The following is a 24164-nucleotide window of genomic DNA, read 5'->3' on the forward strand; positions in this document are numbered from 1 at the left end:
TCAAATTAGACATTTCTAAATGAATTATGCTACACATTTACCAGAGAACGTCTTGAAAATGAAATGTCAAATACCATTTGAACTGTACCGTAACGATAAACAACCAGTAAACCTGTCTGCTCTATGCTGCTTCATGGTCTTACCCCCCCCTCTCACTATCACCCCCCCCCCCCCCCCCCTCTGACATCCCTCCCTCTTCTTCCCTTCTTTCCTTTTCCGTCTGGTCCAACACCAAAGATTTTCAATCATGGTTGAAATGAATAAAGTTTGGCCTCAATTACAAATGGGGTTTGTTCAGTCACACCTTTGGTTTGTCTGAAGATTAATAACCCCTCTTGTTAAAGTAAAATATGTCGAACACAAGAGGCCCTCAGCTCTCATCTGCCTGCCTAGCTGTTGGACAGGACAAGTAAAAAAAAATAAAAATAAAAAATACCATTTTCATTTTCATTTTAATTAAGTGACAGAATAAGCAGTGTTGAGGTAGGAAATGGAAAAGCATTTTGGTGGATTTCTTTTTCATTTTATTTTTGAGTAAAAAAATGCAGCTTCATTCTGAAAATGAAAAAGTATTTCTTGTTTTGACTTTGCTTTTTATTTATGCTACAGAATCGCTTCCATATGTTTCTGTGTGTTCTTCTACAGTTCCATCAAGTGGCCCCTGACTCCAGCTGCTGTCCATCAGGACCTGTACCTGATGCTATGAATAAACACTCTTCTGTCAGCTGTTGGATAGTGGATAGTGCTCCCCAAACCTGACAATGAAGCTCTCTGATTCTAGTTCTGACTTTGAAGAGAAATTGAACCTACTGCCCCCAATAGGTGGATGTCGGAATTGTCTCTTCAGATTAAGGTTTTCAACACATTAGGGCAGGGGTCGGGAACCTTTTTGGCCGAGAGAGCCATAAACGCCACATATTTTTAAATGTAATTTCGAAAGAGCCATACAATAATGTAGTGTCCCTTTACCACACTGAGGCACGGAGACTTAACCTCTTTTAATGTTCTTTATTCTGGTTACTGTAGACCGCAACAAACGCCGTACAATCAATTCAGCAACTCCTTATTCTCTCCCGCCGAGACGAGAGCGCTTCTCCCAACTTTATATTCCCCTGCTCCCGCTTCAGCCCTCCCATTTCCCTTATTCGGCCCATAGCTGAACCCCATTGGTCCAAACTACCTAACAACAGGCTGAGCGACAGAACTGAGAGCCAATCAGATCTCCGCTTGATGCGTTCAATGAACTACGGAACTTTTAACGCGGCCCAACAGCCAAGTTAAACTCAGTCCGCTACAATATGTTTAAAACTAAATATACAAGTGAATGTGTGCATTTGATGTGATTTCAACATTTTTAGAGTACTATAAGTCTGTGGATTCTTCATCAATAACATTGTTATGCTGTTGCTAATAAATGATGAGTATTTCTCGTGGTAGTTTTGCTGATGGTTTAGTCTGGTTGATACGTGGTGAGTTTCTGCTTCATGCAGGCGTTGAGACTTGAGACGTGGTCGTAGGTCTGAATGTTCTGTAGATGTGACAAAGACTGCTCACATGCAGACGGGGAGCCAAACACACACTCACACGCTGCAGTGAGTGACGGGCAGCGGGTTTTACGTTTTTACAATCCCTGCGCGATTCACCTGCTGCCGCCCCCCCCCCCCTCTGCTTTCTTCCTCACACATCCCGTCCCCGCAACTGCGCGCTCTTTCTCAGAGATGGGAGCGCGCAGTTTTAGGCACGGCAATTCACAGGTTTGCGGGTGGTACAAACTTTGTGAAACAATAGATAATAGTAACTGATAGTGCTAGCGTAGATTTTGTTCTCCAAGCACCGCTACTACTGCGCGCCTCTGGCATCGCGCCAGACGAGGTCTGGTCTAATGAAAAAAAAAAAAAAAGTATAATTAAAGATTTGTCTGCGAGCCACATGTGACCATCAAAAGAGCCATATATGGCTCGCGAGCCATAGGTTCCCGACCCCTGCATTAGGGTGACACAGAGGAGGATTTTATTTTCAGTCATACTTTCACTCTGGAATAAACTGCTGTTTTTAGGAAAAACGTCCTGGTCACAGATAAACATGTTGATTTCTTAAAGAGAAAAGGGGGGGGGGGGGGGTTCTCTCTCTGCCCCCCCATAGATGCGTGTGTCCATCATCAATGTCGCTGACACCCCCCACCCCTCCTTTGTCGGTTTCCCCCCTCCTGTTTCCCACAATGCTCAGCGAGCATCACCACCAAGATGGCCGAGGCTATGGAGGAGTATGAGAAAGAGGCCGGCTGCGTCCCGATCCTCCACCCCGAGGTAGGCTCCTTCGTATGCACGCCTCGGGGCTCACAATGGAACCCGCTCGGGCTGTGTTCCCCTGCTTTGTTCACGGTGGCTTGTTTTGGTTTTCCCGCCTCCCTACCCCTGCTGCCCGCAGCGGCGTTGGGAGGTGGCATCCAGCTAGCGACGCTAAGGCAGCTAGCACTAGCCCCCCCTTCTGCGGGGTCACCAAACCCTGTACAGATGCTGGTCCTCAGGCTTACCTCTGGATAAGGGTCCGCTCCTGCGTGGGCTGGCGGCACGTCTGGTCTAAGAAGCGGCATCACAGCCGCAGACCTTCACGCGGCTAAATCTACCGTTAGCTTCAGCTTGCTGCTTCATAGTTCTGCTGGTTGGATAGTGATGACAGAGTTAGTGAGCCTACAAACGATGTTTTCTTTCTATGTCTGCTCTGTAATACACGGCTCGCTGTGTAACAGCAGGGGATTCTATTGAAATTCTTCAAGCTGCTGTCAGATATCTCCCAGCACTTATGTTGTTACGTCTTTTATTTCTGAGGTACGACACGTTCCGTGTCCAAAGAAACCAGATTGCTGTTGAAACGTGCGTTTATGAAAAAAACCCAGAAACATTTACAAAACAACTTAGTTAGCGTGAACACAATGATATACAGATGTAGATGGAAGGTTCTGGATTAAAGACAAATGTCTAAAAATGCCTTTTATTACAAGTATTGACCATAGTAATGCTATATTATGTGATGATCATTGACTGTAAATTAGAACTGGACTTTCAAACCGGAAGTACCTGCTGGCTCAAAGAAGCCAAAATCCTATAAACTTTGACTGAAAAATGTTTTTCATAATCCTTGTTTTTTGTTTTTAATCATGTTTTTTCTGAAATAGTCAATTGTTACAACCATTTCCTGTAAAATATAACTGGACGAATCGTATGTGACGTCACCCATATAAAATGCATTACACCCGGTTTCAATCAAATAAAGTCAAATCGGTTGCCATTTTATGTCTGTCCCCATTTTGGAACCAGACACTCAGTAAATTGTGATTGGTCCGTGTTGGTCTGAGTCTACATTTCTATGGCAACCACTCTCCAATCACGAGTGATCTTAGTGGAAGTCCACACCTCTACCGCCTTAAAGCAGGCTCAGGAGAATCTGTTAAAATGTTTCGCACTTTTGATGTAAGACCACCCACTTTTATTGAGGCATTTGATTGGTCAGGTTATAATTTAAATACATTGCAATAAAGAAAAAAAAAGAAGATTATTAAGAACATGTTGATTCAAAACTATCAACATGTAACATGAATGGTTATTGACAAAAATAATGACTGGGTAACAGGTGTTTATTTCTCATAAGAAGTCTATGGGATTACGGCTTTTTTGGACCAGCGCATACTTCCTATTTGGAACGTCAGAGGGGATGGGTCACTCAGTCCAATGTCAAAATTACAAAGAAAGCACCATCAGCAAACTCCGTTCCAACTTGTGCAAACTCAGTGAAACAAAGTACCAGAAAACCATCAGACTCGCCTATTCTTGCGATCCAACCAAATCGCTCCGTCTAAGGCAAGTGGTTAATTGAATCGACCAATACCATTAAAAAAAGTTTCAACGTTAGATAAACCGATAATATCTATATTGGAAAATACCATTTGGATTGAGGTAAAGTAGGTTTACTAAAACGACCAAATGCATCACAGCGGACAACACACATGTGATGCAGCAAAAACTGATCAGTCCATCCTTCAAGTTCAACGTGTGGAAACACTTTACATTTAGCAAAGATGTGTGACCATACAGTGTGCTAGGATGTTCTATTAATGTTCCCTTTGGATTCTTTGGATGTGGAAAAACAACAGTGGGCTGAATTTTAGGAGACTAAAATGTTAACGGATTTGACATTCATTGTATACTTGTTTGTTTGGTCACCCATTTAATTTACACTTGATTATTTTGTAAAAAATACAAGAAGTCTGGATTACTTCATCTGCACTGTGTATTACCCAGATATTTATCACTGAGTTACACTGGTTGAATTTTTGGCTAAAGATGTCCTTTATTCATTTTAGGTCAGTGAATCAAATTGTTCAAAATTATGATATGATTTAAATAATTGTTAACATGACTCATTACACCCCTAATATTTATCGTGGTCGGGTGAGAGAAAGGTTTCTGATTTTCTTAGTTGAGATCATGCATGCATCAGTTCATTACTTTGTCTTTTCTGTCATCGGACTTTCACTTCCACAGTAGCAAGTTTCCTCTCCTGTGCTCAAGTATTTTTTCTGAAAATATAAATTGAGATAATGACGTGTTAAAATCTTAATCGGGGTGGGGAAGGAGGGCCTCCTTCCTGCTTCCAACATACTCTTTTCTGGGATGTTAATTATATTTCCCCCTTTTTCCAAATAAACAACAGTTTTTCATTTGTAGGAATGTAACCCCTTGAAATTTCACTCTATTTTAAAAATAATTATTTCCTAAAAAAGAAAACACAGATTATTATTTTACATGGAACAAATATTAGATAGAAGGGACTTTAGTCTTAAAAATGTCAAAGATTATCAGGTAAATTGGTTTCTATGGCAAATAAAGAACCAAGTGGCCGAAATTCAACCCTCAATTTTAGTTTGACCGTCAATGAAACACAAAACCACTGCGTCTGCATACGACCATAAAAAAAGTTTGTCATTTCTACTGTATTTGAACACAATTGTATTTCCAAATCTTTTTTTAACAGACTTTTTTTCAGTTTGACTTTTTTATTGATTTATTTTTTAAACCAACTTCTGATTGTCAGGAACAGTGTGGACACAATATGCAGGACGCAGAAAGCTCAGAATCAAAAATGTTCCTTTTATTTCGGAACTTATCAGATAATAGCTCGAAATACTGCCAGATGCTTGTAGCTCTGAAAACACACAAAACAATCCGGCAACAAATGTAAGGACAGTGCAGATTATAAAACAGGATGAGTGATTGACCAACAACAAACAGGTGCGCACAACAGGGAGAACAGGTACACTGAGGGAGAATTACACTGAGGGAGAATTACACTGCGAGGGAGAAGTCAAGACACCTGAAATGAGAAGGCAACAGGAAGTAACAAATATACCAAAATAAAAGCAGAAAGCCCCATCCTGGCCCCAATACATTACATTGATAAAATCCTTTGAATTGTGCAAACTCTAAAAAGTTAAATGAAGAAGAGACTGTAATGAAACACTGATATTAAAGAATACATGGTTTCTATTCAAAGTGGTACAAATTGCGTGGCGTAAAAAAGTGAAAGACAGTAGATTTCAGTCATTAAAGGATAATAGGGGTGTAACGATACACGTAGATGAACCGAACCGTTTCGGTACTGCGGTTTCGGTTCACTTCTGTACCCTTTCGGTACGTTTTTTCTTTTTTCCCTGCATATGTATTGTTACGACCCAGCTGCTTTGTCACCCGTAGCGGGAAACGAGAGCCAAACTGCTAATTAACTAGCTGCGTGGACTGTCCTTGCCCCATAGAGAAATAGATTGCTCCATCTCCTTTCTGGCATTTAAACCCATTTATTATGAACACACATGAACAGCGCAACAACATGAACCTCACTTCTCTTCATAGCTCTATCAGTGATGGTGAAAGATTCAACACTCAAGATTTCACACTTCCCATGAGTCTTATTTCTGCCACTACGTTGCCCACAAAACTTTCTAAGTTACAAATAAAAATATGAAATATTTGCTTTTAAAGTATTTTTTATTTTGCTTTCAAATTTTTTTTGCATTCAAAAACTTTTTTTTTGCTTTCAATAACTTTTTTTGCGTTTGTAAAACACATGTTTTTGCGTGCGTTGTGTGTCATCTCACTTTTTTCCTATCTTTGATTTTGCTGACTACTCTGAGCACGACTTAGCGTGATATAACTGCCACCGCAAAAAAGTTTTTACATGCGTTGTGTGTCATCGCACTTTTTTCCTATCTTTGATTTCGCTGAGCACAGACCACACACAGATCATCTGTTTATTTAATGTCAGGAGATAAACTTTACAGTTTCAGGAGATCTTCAGCCATAAATTCACAAATCTGACTTAATAAAAAATAATCAATGCTAAAGAAAATACGAATTATTGTTAGAAGGATAATAAAATGAAAACGTCTTTATCCAAAGAGACAAAATCGAGGGTAACCAGAGCTGGTTCAGCCTCTTAGCCTCGGTACCAGACACCATGTTAGATAAATACGGCGATTTGATTGTTTAGAATCTGGACCAATCAGCAGCTGTTTGATTGCAGCTTTGTCACGTCAAACTAAAACTTAACTCAGCAAAATCAAAGATAAGAAAAAAGTGAGATGACACACAACGCATGCGAAAACATGTGTTTTGCTTACGCAAAAAAGTTATTGAAAGCAAAAAAAAAGTTGTTGAAAGCAAAAAAAAATTGAAAACAAAATAAAAATAATTGAAAAGCAAATATTTAGTATTTTCATTTGCAACTTAGAAAGTTTTGTGTGCAACGCGGTGGCAGAAATATCACTTCATAAATTAGAGAAGAGTTCAGTCCTATCAGACACACAGCTAATAGCGAGGTCTACAGTACTTATCACTATCAGTGAGTCAGTGTTCATGAGAGAGTGAAGCATCTTCACTTAGATATAATCTTTGTTCTGAAGAAGCAAATAGCTTTGATGCAAATGATGAAAAAAGAAAAGCAGCTGCAAAACAAACAATAAAACGATCTAACAACACACTGTTAAGGCCTGTTTACACCGGGACGAATTTCGCCGGCGATTTTCGCCGACGTTTAACGCCTCGTGACTAAACAAAGGGCACCAATGTGAGTGTGCACACCGACGCGAAAAAACGCCACGCGCCAAAGCGTCAAAAAAAAAAAAACGCCTCGGGTTCGTTTTTTTTTTTCGACGCGTCGCGTCGAAATCTATTCGACCAATGAGAATGGCGCTTTTGCACACGTGTCTGGAGCTTCTGAAGTTACAGTAAAACACAACTTGGGGGCGCTCAAACACAAAACTGCCTTGCTGAGCACACATACCAGCGAAGAAGATAGACGCCAAGTAGCGTCTACACTGCCGCAAAGAAATAATGACGGACATTCTAAAATATCCCCTTACCAAGTACCAGTTGGAGCTACTGATGCTTGAAATATTCATGTTTTCTTTGTCTTATTCTGACAAGCGCGTAAATACTTGCTCTCTTCTTCTGAGTGAAAAGCGACTTTAAGAATCGTAAAGTTGCGCAGCGCCACCTTGTGTACAGGAGTATTTCTGTTTACATTTAACGCCATCTAATGTCAGGGAATGAAATTGCATGTTCGCTCGGCTCACAGTCAGCGAAAATCGCCTGGGTGTGAACACAAAAAACGTGGCGAAAAACGCTGGCGAATAACGCCAGGCGAATATTCGTCCCGGTGTGTACGGGCCTTTAGGGTCCAAAATAAAATACTGAAAACAAGTCAAACAACTGCAGTAACACCCAAATGTCACTTGCTACTTTCTATCCCTGATTGAACATAAATCTCATTCTTTACATGCATGGTGGTTCAGTGGTACGTGCTCTTGCCTCACAGCAAGAAGGCTAAAGTCTGTTTAAGTCCTGGCTGGGGGACCTGAAACACTGATGGGGACCTTTCTGTGTGGAGTTTGTATGTTCTCCCCGTGCATGTGTGAGTTTTCTCCGTGGACTCCAGCTTCCTCCCACCTTCCAAAAAAGTGCGTCATGGGCTACTCTACTCTCCATTTGTTACTCTAAATTGTCCCTGGAGAGGTCACCAGTCTGATGCATGGGCACAATAACACATCCATGCACACTCGCATACACACTTAAGGTCCCTTGGTGTGTATGAAAGTGTTTACCCTGCTTTCGACCACGAGTGGCCAAGATTGGCTTTGGCAGCCACGTGACAAAAACGGGTTTAGAAGATGAATTAATGAAAGACTTACGTGCAATAGATTTGCTACCACATTTGAAATTTTTCTGCATTTGTTCTTCAGTGGCTGAAACCAGTTGGGAGACTTTTAAAAACATGCTGGTAATTATCATTTTGCTTGCTTCCAACCACAATTCCTTTGGTTAGTGCTGTTCTGAGTTTGTAGCTTCTAGTTGATGTCTAACACTATATTCTAGAAAAAGAAAAGGGCATTTTATAAGTTAAACTTGTTTTATATATATATATATATATATATATATATAAAATATATATATATATATATATATATATGTATATGCGCAACAAGGAAAGCTGCAACAGCTAAATACCTCCAACGAGTAAGGCAAGTCCTGAGAAGAAAACCTGCAATGTGCAGCCATATGCCAAACATTCTAAAGTTCAGTCAAGGTTTATAACAGTTTCAAGAGTTTTTGCATTGTAACCCAAATGTGGCTGAACTGGGTTGTCTCTAATTGTCTTTTTTGTCAGTGATATTGCTTTAAGCATTGAATCTCAAATGTTTCCTCATTTTTGATGTTTTTGGTAGAGCCATTGGACATGTGTATAAAAACTTTTCAAACATTCTTGGTTTTCTGGTTGCCCCTCCAAGCTTGGCTCTTGCTGCATCAATCTGGGTATCTTTGACGTTGTTCTGAGGAGTGAGTGAGGCTATGTGTGGGACTACATCCACCGAAGCATAAGCTGTTAGACTATTCGGCAGGTCTACAGACTTCCTCCTCTGCAGGAATGTGATGAACACAGCCTGAGCTGATTCATAAAAGGCAGGTGCTTCAGTTTTCCTTCACTAACAGCACACAAGGACAACAGAGGAGGTTTTCTTGGTGAACTGTCATTCTTCCTTTCATCAGGATGGCTCCTCTGCTTCCTTCTCATCTGCAGTGCCTCAGTGATTGAATTAGTCTCTCGAAATGAGTCTAATTTCAGACCTAATTTGATTGTAGCTTTGGGTGCAGCCACCAAGGAAGAAAGACACAACAATGCTGCTGTTTATTTGCAGGAAACTCATCTCAGTGGAAACGGTGTGGACAGAAAGAGACGGTTGGTCATATAATGAGTGGTTGAATTAGTGCTCCAGCTATTTTAACTACAAATGCCAATTCTGCTGTGAGCCAAGGAACCAGGATGTTCAGTTCTGCCATATGTCCCAGTGTGCAGCCTCTGAAGAGCCAGGCCATGGCTGCAGCATCATGTGTGTTCCACCTATGAGAGGATGCATGGGAGAATACGACTGCTACGCTGTCATTCCAGTCTCTTCTGCTGTCCTCAGCTCTTTATACTAGGGGGAGGTTGGGGCAAGAGCTGTTGAAACAAAGCCCTCCTTGCCTTCCTTGGCATCCACAGAGCTAGTTCTCCTGATGTCTTTAGCTGAACACCTAAACCAGAGAGGGTGGTTTGTCAGGCCCAGGAACTTTCCTCTGCCAGCTCCAACAGTCTAAAGCAGGGGTGGCGAACAAGTTTGACACCAAGAGCCAAATCTTTTCACTGTGAGAGTTTAAGAGCCACACCACACACTGACCTGCCAAGACGTACACAAACAAACACGCAATTAAAGCCGCGTTATTTTCCCTTAAACACTCCTTTCCCTACAATAAACCAGCCAGTATTGTACTTGTGTCTATTTGAAGGAAAGTGTCCAGCCTCAATACACACATCAAATGCAGCTTAGCCAGAGTTAACACAGCGACTACCCTGGAGGTCAGATTCCCCCTCCACACACACAGGCACTTCTCTCTCATCTCACATGCATGCTCTCTCTCACTCTTCTCTCTCTCACACTCTTTTCTCTGCCTCTCTCTGACACACACGACTACTCAGTGAGGGGTGGTGAGGTTGATGCTGGTGAGCCAGTAGCTGCGTTTTCATGCACAGAAGTAATCGGAAAGAACGCCTGATCGGAAGAAAAATGCGTCACGTAAACACGCCGTTCGGAATACCCCCGATCAGACTCATTCGGATCAAAATTTCTTTCCGATCAAGATAGATAGGGGGGTTATGCTTTTTCTGATCATTTTCCATGTAAACAGTTCATTCTGTTTGTGTGTCACTACTGCTCTGGTTTACGTCACGCATAGAAGGTGCATTGCTTCAGAGAAAGCTTTGGAGCTCATACAGAACCGACCGGCTGCTCCGCGCGAGTGAACCGTGTCTGTGAGCAGAGCAGCCGGAGTTATAGCTTTGTGTTTGCGGACAGGGCGGTGGTGTTTTGTTACGTGTGCGCTCCGGAGGAAGGCTTCCGACCTTCTGCTCTGGGTTGGCGGCTGCTGGACTCACAGGGGTTGACATAGCCCAGAAATTTGCACTGGCCCACAGGGCCAGTAGTTTTTGAAACTTACTGGCCCTGCCTGAAAGTTACTGGCCCGACACCGCGCATAGCGGGACCCGCCGCTCCGCAGGTGCTTGCAACTTTAGGGGGGTCTGTGGGCATGCCCCCCCGGAAACTTTTAATATGGTACAATTTGGTGCATTCTGGTGACATCACTTATTTCTACACTTTTCAATGACTGAAAATAGACCATATCAAACTTAAATCTGCTCTAGTCTGTTTCAGATGTTTTGAAGAGAGCACTGCAGTGTAGTAGGTAACACTAGTTCAGAAGTTTTCATGGTGCTTCTAACGGCAAATATCGCAATAAATCATAAACCTTAAATGTGTTAAAACAATCTAATGGCAGCTTGAACCATTTAACGAATCAAATAAATCCCTTAATGCATTTGACCAATCGGATGGACGCCTTCACATTGTTGACCAATCAGATGAAGCCCTGTTATGTTAGATGTTTGTAACCTATGTCAACGTGGGTCATTTGGAGTATAATTTTTAAACTGGGAATGGTTATTTGGTTATTTTGCTGTTTGTTTATATACCGCAAATTATATCGTTATCGCAATTTTAAACTCTGATATCGCATATCGCGAGTTTTCCTCATATTGTGCAGGTCTAACTGAGATCATTCAGCTAACTAGAAATACTTACTGCTTACAGTGTTGTAAAGAAAAACAAAATTAAGTAGTTTAACATTCTACTGCATTTGAGTCTGAGATTCAGGTATTTGGAGTTGCCTTTGATTCTTTGACATTCAGCTTAAAGCTTAGTGGATACAGTTTCATCTTCAATGCATTCATTAAATATCTTGCTGTCCATACTACTAATTATACCCACTACTCCATCCAACATATTCCTATCTATTCCTGCCATGTCTTCCACATCTCTGACATGCTTCAGTCTCTCTTCAGTGACGGTGTCGGATTTATAATCAAATGTAATAATAACCCACTGGCTTGTGCCTTCGTTGTTGCTGTTTAACATTGTTTTGTATTGAATTGTTGCATTCAATAAAGTTTGAAAAAAAAAAGTAGTGAGCGCGTGCCGCGTGGTGCTCGGCAGTGAAAGCCGAGCGCGCGCAGGCGGGAGAGAAGGAGAAGTGATCAAAGGTTTCCCATAGAAACCCTTGAAGTCTGAACACAGGACTAGCAGAAAAACTAAATTATGAAGACGAGGTAAATCTACACGTTTTCGCAAAATTTACTTTATTGAAAAAGGTGAAGAATATATAAACCGTTAAATATTTTAGTGGCCCGAGCAGACAAGTGAAAAGTAAAGTCTTGTGGTCCGCACTGCTCGAAAAACAGGACCGGGCCAGCGGACAAATGGCTATGTCGAGCCCTGACTCAGGAGAACTGTGTGTCCGAGCAGAGCCCGGGCTGCCCGCCCCAAAGCCGGTGTGTGAGCTTTTCAAAGCAGAAATGTCGCTCAGTCGTTAGAAACGGTCCAAACAAGCATATGAATTTGTGTTTGCAGTCCTGTCCCGACAAAATAAGGCTGATGTTATTCCCACATATTTGCATGCAGGCAAGATGCAGATTGCAGCATTTCCCACATGGATTTTGTGTTCCACAAAGGCTAATGTTGTTAGCGCGTGTTAGCCTTCTCCTAAGCACTGACCACACGAATTTAACATAAAATGATGAGCGATCAGGCGCTTCATTATATTCATAACATTAAGAAAAGCACATCTAAAAGATCATCTCGTATATTACCGAGCTGCTGCTTAAATGAATATGGCAGCTCACTGTGTTTGCAGTGGAACTCATTTCCTCTTCCGGAATTTTCAACACTACTGCGTATGCCCAAATGATTTATTCCGACCGAAAGTGTGACCATGTGAACGTTCGTTCTACTCGGAAGTAGTTTTTCTGGGCCCATGTACACAGTCGAATTCTAATCTGATCATTGATCCGATCAAGATATTTTGCACATGTAACCACGGCTACTGACTCCTCTGAAGTCAGATTTACGATGATAAAAACTTAATATTTCACCATTGATCCAACAGTATTTAACTGGTAATTCTTTGTATCTCAACATTCCTCTTTCAATGACCCTTACACCAACAAATACACAAACATCTAGACAGGGCATCCTTCTGGTGTCTAAGTAATTCAAATTCACAATTAACACATTTAATAAATTACATTTCAGTTGTGTGTAGCATAAATTTAATTTAATTTTCATTAAAAAACTTTGCTTTTATAACGTTTTTTTAATTAATGATTGACTTTTTGTATGAACAGCTGTTAATTGATGGAATATTAATACATTGTAATAATTCATCACATAAATCAATGTAGCAGCCAAACAAGAGTTAAGCTGCCGATTAACTGTCTGCATTAAAGAGCTATTGCAGCCCTATCTGCCTGGGTTCAGAGGCCATTTATCTGATCACACACTCCAACAGCCAAACAGCATGCACCTGACTTCTGCTCACAGCCACCTGACTCATGGTTTTACACCCAAGATTCCCCACTTCCCATGAGTCTTAGGGGCTGAAGTCGGGGCTAACCGCCAGGACAGCTTTAGCCTCTCTGAGCAGTTCCTTTACGTGGGTATCGGTCAAAACGGACCGATGCCTTGATTTCACGTGTTTCAAGGTAATAAAAAGGGACTCACATACATACACTGAGGAGAACGTCAACAGCAGCTTTAGAGCAGCTCTTTTACACACAGGGATTTTTCCATTCTCCATTTTGACCATGACGGTAACAGTCTGCACGCATATTCAATGTTGACTTATTTTTTCTGGCATTGGGCGTAACCCGCGCAAATGATTGGCGGTCACGTATGTGTCGGGAGCAGCATCAAAGCACACACACTGCCAAATTACTTTTAACATTATTTATTTATTTTTAATACCCTTTGATGGATTTGAGTGTGGTTTAAGAGGGAAAACTATGAAATAAGGCACAGTATATTGAAAATATGATGAGACACAAATGCTTATTGGCCGAGAGCCGCATGCGGCCGCATTCGCCGCATTCACCACCCCTGGCCTAAAGGATAGTGGGAATTTTTGAAATAACAGAATTTTGAAACATTCCTGTCTAATTTATCTACACGTTTATAAAAAGTTCTTTAAATGTGTCAATTATTCAGGCCTCTGTTACTTTTTTATACAATCTTTAACATCAATATTTAATTTTTAAAATATTAAAAAATTTGGAGCACTTTTCATCCAAATTTTCCTACTGCTGCCTCCACCTAATCACGTCATATTTACAGCTTTGGGTTGGATTGCGGATGGAGGAGATCTAAATCAGGAATGTTTACCTCTGAGGCGACTGCATAACTGTACGCTAAGACCCATTGAATAGTAGACAACTGGTTTTAGATTAGAACATTTTCACTTTTCATTTTTTTAATTCAATCTTTTATAAAAGATTCCACAGGCATTTATAAAATCAACAAACCAATATACTGTCAGTGTTGCTGCTTGTGTCTCTTATTTAAAACCCTGCTCATTAGAAAAGTTTAGATCGACTAAAAGTAATTTTGAAGTGGACCTTTATCTCAGAGTGAGAAGGTGCTGGGTCTTCTGGTGGAGTTTGCATGTTCTCCTCATGCATGCGTGTTTTCTCCGGTTTCCCTCCACAGTCCAGAAAAGAGGCCTCATATTGGTGTCTCTAAATTGCTTGTTGGTTGGTTTTTTTGAAGTGGACCTTTATCTCAGAGTGAGAAGGTGCTGGGTCTTCTGGTGGAGTTTGCATGTTCTCCTCATGCATGCGTGTTTTCTCCGGTTTCCCTCCACAGTCCAGAAAAGAGGCCTCATATTGGTGTCTCTAAATTGCTTGTTGGTTGGTTGCCCTGTGATGGACTGGCGACTTGTCCAGGGTGTACTCCGCCTTCCGTGACCCCAAAAGGGATTCAGCAGGTTCACAAAGTTGATGAATGAATGATTTTGGATAGGGTTGCACAATAATATTTGGATGCCGATATTTATCGGCCGATAGTGGACAGTATGACGTCATGCCGATAAGAAAAAAATCTGCAGATAAAATTGACAGATAACTAAAAGCTTAAACTGTCGTCGCTTCCTCTCTCACTACTTATGTATTTACTTGTGCCAGCAAGGTGTCTAATCAGCCCTCCCAATCTACAAGCTTCTTTAGCATGTAAGTGATGTCACCTCAGCGCCTGTGCTAGAAACTCTATCTGCAACATGGCGCAGCACTCACCCATGTGGGCTTGTTTTACCGTGTCTGAGACTCACTCGCTCTTTGCAAAATGTGTTAGACAGAAGTGCCACAAAAAGGGGAGAAAGGTCAAGCATTATTCTCATTCTGAAAAACAAAACAAAACTGCAGGGCTTGCATGGAAATAGCTGTCAGCGCCCTGCACCAGTATCGATAGTGAGCGTTTTTTTCTTTTGCTGCAAACTGTTCTATGAGAAAAAATTAACAGCTAACTATTGCGTTTCACCGCTGTCATAAAGTGAAAGGGTGTAAAGACAACTGGGCGGGCGTATTCAGGAACTGAGTGAGCGAACCTTGCAACCACGCAGGCGCAATTCTACCCGAGCGACCCTGCATTTTACAACTGCAAGCCTGCAATCCTAACTGAGTGCGGATCCCGCGCGGTCAGTTCCTCTTTGTATGAAAGCGATTCTGTAGCATAATTAAAAATAAGTCAAAACCAGAAATGCTTATTCATTTTCAAAACGAAGCTGCATTTTTTGACTCAAAATTAAAATGAAAAACAATCCTTCAAAATGCTTTTTAATTTTCTTCCTCAACACTGCTTATTCTGTCACTTAATTAAAATGATACGGAAAATGGAATTTGACATTTCACTTTCAAAGGTTCTCTGGTAAATGTGTAACAAAATTCATTTAGAAATGTCTAATTTGACATTTAAAATGGATTATTAGAAATGCTTTTTAATTTTCAAAATGAAGCTGCATCCAATGACTCAAAATTAAAATGAAAAATCAATACTTCAAAATGCGTTTACATGTTCTACTTCAACACCGCGTATTCTGTCACTGAATTAAAATGATAATGAAAATGGTATTTGACATTTCCTTTTTCAAAAAGTTCTCTGGTAAATGTGTAGCGAAATTCATTCAGAAATGTCTAATTTGACAAAATGGATTAACAGAAATGCTTTTTAATGTTCAAAATGTAACTGCATCAAATGACTCAAAATTAAAATGAAAAATCAATACTTCAAAAATGCCTTTTCATGTTCTACTTAAAAACCGCTTATTCTGTGTCATAATTAAAACGAAAATGCAAAGAGGTGATTGCATTTTGATTTTAACATCCACCCTGCATACAGTGTCACATGTCTCAATTCGACTTAGCATTTCCAGAGGGGAGGGGGGGCGATGATGTCAGTGCTATCTCCGTGTATCCGGCTGCTAAGAGACACATGCTAGGAGCAGTGCGGCCAGGCTTGTAGCTTTGTGTTAGCGGCAAAGGAGAGGGCTTTGTGACGGTTGTGAACTTCTGATGATTGTACACAGCTTCTCAGGACTATGTAGCAGCATTTCTGCCTTCTGCGGTCCTCCTTCGGACCGACCCCACCCCCCCGAACGAGCTTTGTCTTCGGACCGGCAGCTGCCTTCGCATAGCGGAGCACAAAGCCCCGCAATCCGAAGTTCCAGATCGCAGAAGGCGGAAGTGTAGCTATGCAAATCTGAGAAACTCTAAACCATTTGTGTTTCCAGTGGTATCCAGAACAAAATAAAGGATGATATAATTCTCACATATTTACATCCAAGATGCTCATTGCCCGCACAAAGTTTTAATTACTTTCACGACTAATGTTTTTAGCACATGTAAGCCTAATGCTAACCCGTCTTTCGGGTCATTACAGCAAAGGAAAAAGCACTGACCGCATGGATTAAAAAAATTTGAGCAAGCAGACCCTTAATAATAATCACGACAGTAATAAAAGCACATTTAGAAATATAGTCTCCTGCAGCTTCCCGCTGAGTGCGTGTTAGTCCAACCAGCAAACGTTAAGCTTGGTGAAATTTCCTCGAACAGCAAAATCAAAATAAACAAAGTGAATTATTGACATATTCTTTATTTTAGTATGATAATAAGGTCATGATTAGTCCATACAGAGGGTTTGGTGACAGTAGCTTCAGTATCTTCATAACTACTGATAACTTTAGTCCTGAAAAAGTATACAAAATAAATAACTACAAAATATTTATTGTATCACGAATATGCTGACGAGTCTTCATTACCAGTTCATATAAATATAGACATTTATTCTTTTTGTGAGATTAATGATTTTTACAGAATGGTTTCACAGAGTTTGCACTTTGTTGACGGTCCCTTGGCAGCCGGCTCGCTGCATGTCTGCATTCACAGCTTGAAGCTAACAATTCTGATTTAAAAGGCAAAATAACATTTTTTTTTCTATAGCAATGCATTTGTGGTTCACTCTCTGTTTTAATACAAAATGATTGAGATACTTGCTGACACATTTGAACATTTATCAGAAGAGTTATTGGGGCCGGAAGTCCGAATCGGTGAAGATCTTTCTAACTTTATTGAACCTCAGTTGCCACAGAATTTAAAATAATGAATCCATGGTTCGCAAGTGAGGACGCTGGAAAACCAACTCCGACAAGACAAGCAGACGCAGCAGCAGCTGAGTTTCCGCGGAAAAGGAGGTTGCCTGTGTTGGAAGATCGACTTGAGGCTGAGCGCAGCAACTTCCAGCAGATGACTGTGAAAAGCTGTCCATCCTCTGCTCTTTTTACTGGGAGGCAGCACCGGCCGAGTTACACCACACTTTTGGTCTGTAGGACTAAACCTGGGGCTGACGTGTCTGCCTGCACTGTTCTTTGGAGCCGCACGGCAATGAGACAGACTCTGACGATAACTAAAGGGAATTTGGTGTGTTTGATAGAAATTAAGCCCAGCTGTTTATTTTAGATGCAGAAGATGAGGACTTTGATGAATTTTTGGATGCTGATTGATGACTGAAAAATAAAAAATAAATCACAACAAACTCAGTTTTGCGCTCGCAAAAACACACACCAGCATGCATGTTCTACCGGTATGTGTTAACATCAAATACAGAAAAAAACATCTATAACTGAAACTGCGCCCTTTAATCCAGCGCTGTTATATTGTCAGTAAAGGAGTGTGGTATGGGAAATAATATGGCTTTAATTGCGTGTTGTGTGGCTCTTTGACTATTACAGTTAAAAATTTCAGCTCTGTGTCGAACTTGTTCGCCACCCCTGTTTGTGTTAGAGGCTTTAGAAAAAAACGGCAGATGTAACGTGGATTAAAACCTTAACCAACGACCCAAGACCAAGGAAAGAAAGTGCATCGGGTTTTTTTGTGCTGTAAGTTTTTCTCATGTGAAAATCACTGCATTTGTTAATGTTTTAATCCACGTTACAGCTGCCGTTTCTTTTCTATTAAAGCCCCAAAAAGAAAGTCCCGCCCCGCTGCCTCGCCGGACTTGACATGCAAATGTTAGCCAATCAGATCGACCAGAAAGGTTACTGCCCCCAAGTGACAAACACATCCCTGAATACCGCCCCCCAAGTGACAAAAACGGCCACTTAACACTGAGCGTAAATCCAGGTGAGGGCGCAAAGAGGAACTGACTGTGCGGGATCACATCCCAGTTAGGATTGCATGCCTGCAGTTGTAGAATTGCGCCTGCGCGGTTGTATGGTTCGCTCACTCAGTTCCCGAATACGCCCGCTCAGTTTTCTTTACGCCCTTTCACTTTATGGCAGCGATGAAACGCCATGGCTAACCTGTCAGAAAGCAGAGATGCTTTATAGTTATTATTATTATTATAGTTATTATTTTATTTTACACTTCAGTTTCCATCAAAGCAATAATTTTTGCACTTTAAAATTAAACAATTTCTTTTGCACGTTATTATACTGGGCATTATGTGTATTGAAAAATGTACATGTTACATTGGTATTTAAATTAAAGTCTTAGTATTTGTTCTGACCATTGAAATACACTTTCTCTGTTTACAGATGTATGGCAGACTGAAATGGCTAATAAAGTGTTTGTACAATCTGTTGTTCAATTTATTTGCAGGTAAAACTAGTTATGCATATTAGTTGAAGACATAAGAGCCATTTGCTGTTACTTTGTATTTACTAATATTTTTTTCTTAAGTATTTAAAAAAATATTGGTTGAGTACAAGAGGCAGGAAAATATTGGGTAAAGGTTGTAAAAAGTCATTATCGTGCTTCACTAATTTTGGAGTAGAAATGGAAACCATTTCAGATCCAGTTGTTAGTCAAATCATTTTGTGAATTCAATGGTCAGTGCTGCTCTTTATTGTTGTCTACATCCAATTAAAAACACGTCTGGCTGCTGCAGAAGCTCCAGTCATTAATCAAAGAGTCTGAATCCGCAAATTTGGCCAGCCCATACTAGAGCTGTGACGGTGTCGAATTTTTCATCACCGCGGTAATGAACCACCAGGGGGCGCGGTGTCGCGGTTAACCCCCCCCCCCCCCCCCCAAAAAAAAAAGACGAAAAAAAAACACAAAATCCCCCGGCGGCCGCATGGGAAATAAATACAACTACAACGTACTAATCTTTATTAACAAACATCAGTAACAACTAACAACTACATATCTAACTGGTGAACTAACTATAGGCGTTGTAGATTGACTGTGTGTGTGAGCGCGGAGAGTCTTGTGTAGGTAAAGGAGGAAGGTGCGCACACGTGTGTTGGGGGTGCGTGTTGATTCTTCTGCAGCGGACCGCTCTGGAGCTGCACGCAAGTTTTACCTGTGCTCTCTGGTACAGACACCTTCTCAGAATATTATATATTGCCCAGTAATAAGCAGACTGCAGACACTGTCCCCTTTCCGGCGGCCGTGAGCCTGACATCCATGTAGAACGCGCGGCAGGAGGCTCCGCCTTTGTTTATACAGAAACGTAACGTTACGCTGCAAAAAATAGTTCCCAAACAAAACATGTAGTGATTTTCATGGAAATCTAACAGCGCACGTTCATGTTTGGTGTTACGGAGTGAAGGAGGACAGTAATACCCCCCCCCCCCCCCCCAACACAAAATCCTCCGGTGGGCGGTGTGGGTACCGGATGTTCTCGGGTTGCCGGATGTTCTCGGGGTCCTTCGGGGTCCTTCGACCAATGATGACGTCACACTATTTGATTGGCTGTAAGTTGCCACGACCAATGAGTTCACGTCGCTAAGTTTAAAAAAAAAAAACTTTATTGACAATTGCGGTATCATACATTAACAATGACATTAACGTTAACAACGAACAATAACGATGTAATCAATATTGCCTCGAAGATCAGTCACCATTGCCAAATATAAAATATTGACATAGAAAATAAAGAATAGAGGGGAAAAAGAAACAATGAACATAACACACAAATAAATAAAAACATAAGTAAAATAAAATAAAGGAACAGAAAAAATCTAAGTAGTCTAATACTAGTTAAGTTAGGGGTACTCGTGAAGTTTGTATTTCTGAACAAAACTAAGCAATTTCAAGCCATTCTTCTTTTTCATATAATGAAGTGATTGAAAGCAAAAACAGAGCTCTTTATTAAATGTTATAAAAGTGATTTGGTCTTCAAAACTTGACCTCACCAAGATGGCGGTGCTCTCCTCCCATGAGGAACCACGTGATGTCTCCTCTAGTGATATAACTAATTTGAAGGACCCTGAAGGACCCCGAGAACATCCGGCAACCCGAGAACATCCGGTACCTACAGCGGCCGTGTCCCGCACTTAAGAACGCACGCAGCTTATAACGGAAATGAATACAATGGAAATTAACAATTAGAAAGCAATGAATTTATCGTATTTCCTTGCGAGACGGAAACTTCTGTTGTAGAATGAGGATGTGTGCTTCTGAAAGCGCGCGCCTGTTTGTGCAACTGTAAAGGGAGCCGCGTGCCACGTGCAGCGCAGAGGCAGACAGTGAGAGCACGCGCGGTGGGAGAAAAGGAGACAACAATCTGAAAGAATGAAGGAAAGTCTGAACACAGGACTAGCAGAAAAAGTAAATCATAAGCAAAGATTAATGCGTTTAATGTGTTTATTATAGTTCCAAACACGCACCATATGCAAAAAGTAAAAAAATTGCGTTAATGACCTCATCACCGCGGTGATGCGGTTATCGTCACAGCCCTAGCCCATACCTTCCAACAGCACCACCGAGGAAAACGTTTGACATTTTTTGTGCTTATCTGTGTTTAAAGTTTCAAAAAGGTGTCACGTCAGATGCAGCAAAAACATATTGTGTGTACCACAAGACAGCACTCCAAAAGTTGAAAATCTGAATCGATCCTGGAAATTGGAATTAGTGCTTTTCTGCTGATTGTCCTGTGGAGCTTCTCGGGTTTTTTTCTTCCATCATGTGCCTGTGGTGTCAGTGATGAGATCTACTCACACCCAACTTTGCAGGCAAAAAATATGTCCAACACAAGAGCCCCTCAGTTCTCATCTGCCTGCCCAGCTGTTGGACAGGACAAGTTAAAAAAAAACTTTGCAGGCAAAAAGTTGAGGAGGTGGGGGCCTTTGCTTTACCAGATGGGTCTCCTGTTTTTGGTTGATAAGGATGAATTTGGGTCTGTGGTTGTTTTATGGAAGGTGATTGATTGTGAGTGACTCAGCAACAACATTAGTGACTGAGACGAAGGGCCGCCACATAATCACAACATTATGTTCAACTTTGCCTTAATGAATGTGTGTGCCTGTGCATTACAGTCGGGTAACAGGCATTTGCATCATACATGGCCTCAATTATTCCGTCTGTTATAACAGTGTAATACATCAGTTATTAAATATCCAGAACAACAGGACAGTCCTTATCATGAGATGAGTCTTTTTTTTTTTTCTTTGTGGAAATTTTTACCACAAAATTTCTAGAAATAAGCTTTAAATTTATGCTATTTTTGGAGAAGGAATTATTTTTAAAAGCCCATATTTCATTTTTTATTGCCAGAAAAGGCCAAACTGAGCTTTTTGGCAAAAACATATTTCGTTATGTTAAGGCTGTGTACATTCTGCACATTTTCCACATATGAAATTCTTATGTGTTTCTTGCGTTCATTTGTCAATGTGCACAGATGCCCGTCGAGGGTGTCGGCTGATGGGTCTTTTCGTGAATTATGTTTTGAGCTGTTCAACATTTTTGGTCAGTTGAGAATTACGCAGTTTATGGGTAATTTACCTTGTTTATTAGCAATTATTACGTAAATCTTAAGCAATTGTGCGTGATTTTTATGAGTTGCATACAAAAATTTGTAGCTTGTGATGCGCACATTGCTTGTAGGGTAAACTTCCATAATGTTGGCAGCCCGCTTCAAAACAGATGTCTGGATGAGCTCTTTTCTTGCTGCACTGCTGTAGATGAGAGTGGCTGTTACTCAGTTCTACAGTCACCTCATCAGTGTGGGGCCTCAACTTCTAAACGAGCAGTATCCTGATCCGTTCAAGTTCCAATAAATCTCTGAACCTCAGTTTCTAACAATCTTTCCTGTCTTTGCTGTTCAGGAAATCAAACCCCAGACTCACTACAACCACGGCTTCAGTGAGAATGTCAGCCGTAAGAACCATGTGGACGATTACAGTACCTGGGACATCGTCAAAGCCACACAGTGAGTGTATTGTGGATACAGCTGTTCTTTGCGGATTGTGGTTTAAGTCTCGCTTCCGATCATCTTTGGATCTGTTTTTAAAGCATTCCCAGTGATCTTTTAATTCTAAATATGCCGTTTTTAGTGTTTCTAGGACAAACTTTCAGTTTATTAAAATTCTCCTCTGAGTAGTGAGCGGGGTTGTTGGCAGGGAGTAATCCTGCGCTTTTTTCTTATCATCTCTTAGTTTACACTCTCCTGCTAGCTCACAGCCCCTTACTCAGACGTCTGCAGCTGGAGCAGGGAGCCCCCCCCATACTTTTTACATCGCAAATGCGATCCTTTTTAAACTTCATTTATTTCGTCTGTTCCCATCGTCATTCCCAACAATTTGAGTAAAGAAATACTCAGAAATGGAGTTTCAATCTTAATTTTCTTTATCTATGTCCTCCATCAGTCCTAGACAAATTCCCCAAGAACATGTAAAAAATTACACCAAAAGCCCCTTTTTTTTATCAGAAAGTTGTCTGTTGAAGCTTTCAGGCTGAGCTGTTGTTTTTAGACTAAAGTGTTTAGTGTTGTATGCAAGTGTCCACTATGATGGAGGAGAGTGACACCTCTGACCTCTGTTGCAGGTACGGGATCTTCGAGCGCTGCCGGGAGCTGGTGGAGGCGGGCTTCGACGTTCGGCAGCCAGACAAAGAAAACGTCACGCTCCTCCACTGGGCTGCCATTAACAACAGAATAGACCTAGTCAAGTGAGTAATCACAGGTCTGCTTTGGTGGGCTGCATTTCTTCGCTCCTTCACAAGGGTTTATGTGCAATAAATCTGCATCAAGTTGAACAACCGTCAGTCACAGATGGTGTCTCATTGAATTGACTGTCTTCTATGGAGAACAAAAAGCTTCTTATCTCTCTAGTTTCTTTCTTCTCATAACAGGACTTTGGAGATCCATACTGTGCTCAGGGGCCAAAATTAACACTTGTCAGTTGACAATTTCGAGCATTTTTTTCAGTTTGGCAAGTAAAATTTAGAACTCTGCTTGCCATATGGTGAATATTAGTCATGTTTTTCAGCCCTCCTTTTGGTGAATATTTATAATGCTCCTCCTCTGCCATCCACAGGCAAAATTTACAAGCGTATACACGCGACTCCTAACCACCCCCCAAACAAACAAAAACGTTTTGTTAATTTTTGTCCGTGTAGCGTTTGGCTAATGAAGCAGCGGGTTGATTTTTAACAGGATCCAGACAGAACTGGAGGATAAACCAGCTGGGCTTACAGCAGCAACAAAAAGTTTAATAGGAAGTGTTGATTTGGAGATAGTGCTGTTGTTACACTAACTACGCTGTTAATTTGCAGTAATGGCATATCTTATCACAACTATGCAGATGATACTCAGATCTATGTGTCATTGATAGCAGGTGAATATGAGCCAGGGGATTCACTCAGTTGTTGCATCCCACAGGTCAGTGCTTTGATGCAAAACAACTTTCTCCAGCTAAACTCAGACAAGACTGAAGTCATCGTCTTTGTTCAACAGAAACAAAGAGAAAGTATCAGCAGTTACTTTCACTCTCCGTCTCTAAAACCTTTAAATCAAGTCAGAAACCCAAGAGTAATCATGGACTCTGACCTGAACCTTAACAGCCATTTCAAGTCAGTAATATCAGAAGCATTTTACCATCTAAAAAACATTGCCAAAATCAAAACCATAGAGATACCGTAATTTCCGCGCTATAGTGCGCACCTGATTACAAGCCGCACCCATTAAATTTTAAAAGATAAAACATATTGTACATACATAAGCCGCAACTGTCTACTACTGCGTGTGCTCACATTGAAACATGTGTTGTAGAATGAGGATGTGTATGTGCTGAAACCATGTGCCGCGTGTGTAAGAAAGAGGGGAGACCTCGTGCAACGCAAGAGGGAGGGCTCTCTGCCTTGCCTTACGCTTTGACCCTCATACTATGCTAATAAGCATAGTATGTGTGGCCAGAATGCGA

The 24164-nt window shown here is 41.1% G+C and overlaps 1 protein-coding gene across 2 annotated transcripts in view; it reads left to right on the forward strand.

Annotated features, from left to right (window-relative positions):
* The first annotated feature begins 2179 nt into the window (after positions 1–2179).
* Positions 2180–24164, forward strand: part of zdhhc17 (zinc finger DHHC-type containing 17) — a 39905-nt gene continuing 17920 nt past the window's right edge. For both annotated transcript variants that reach the window (XM_020713999.1, XM_004082978.3), the window contains exons 1-3: positions 2180–2306; positions 22071–22174; positions 22789–22911. In XM_020713999.1, coding sequence (XP_020569658.1) covers positions 2244–2306; positions 22071–22174; positions 22789–22911 — 290 coding nt within the window. In that variant the 5' untranslated portion in view covers positions 2180–2243. The remainder of the gene's footprint in view (positions 2307–22070; positions 22175–22788; positions 22912–24164) is intronic.

The sequence above is a fragment of the Oryzias latipes genome, chromosome 23 (genome assembly GCF_002234675.1).
Source record: "Oryzias latipes chromosome 23, ASM223467v1".
In the NCBI taxonomy this organism is placed as follows: Eukaryota; Metazoa; Chordata; class Actinopteri; order Beloniformes; family Adrianichthyidae; genus Oryzias; species Oryzias latipes.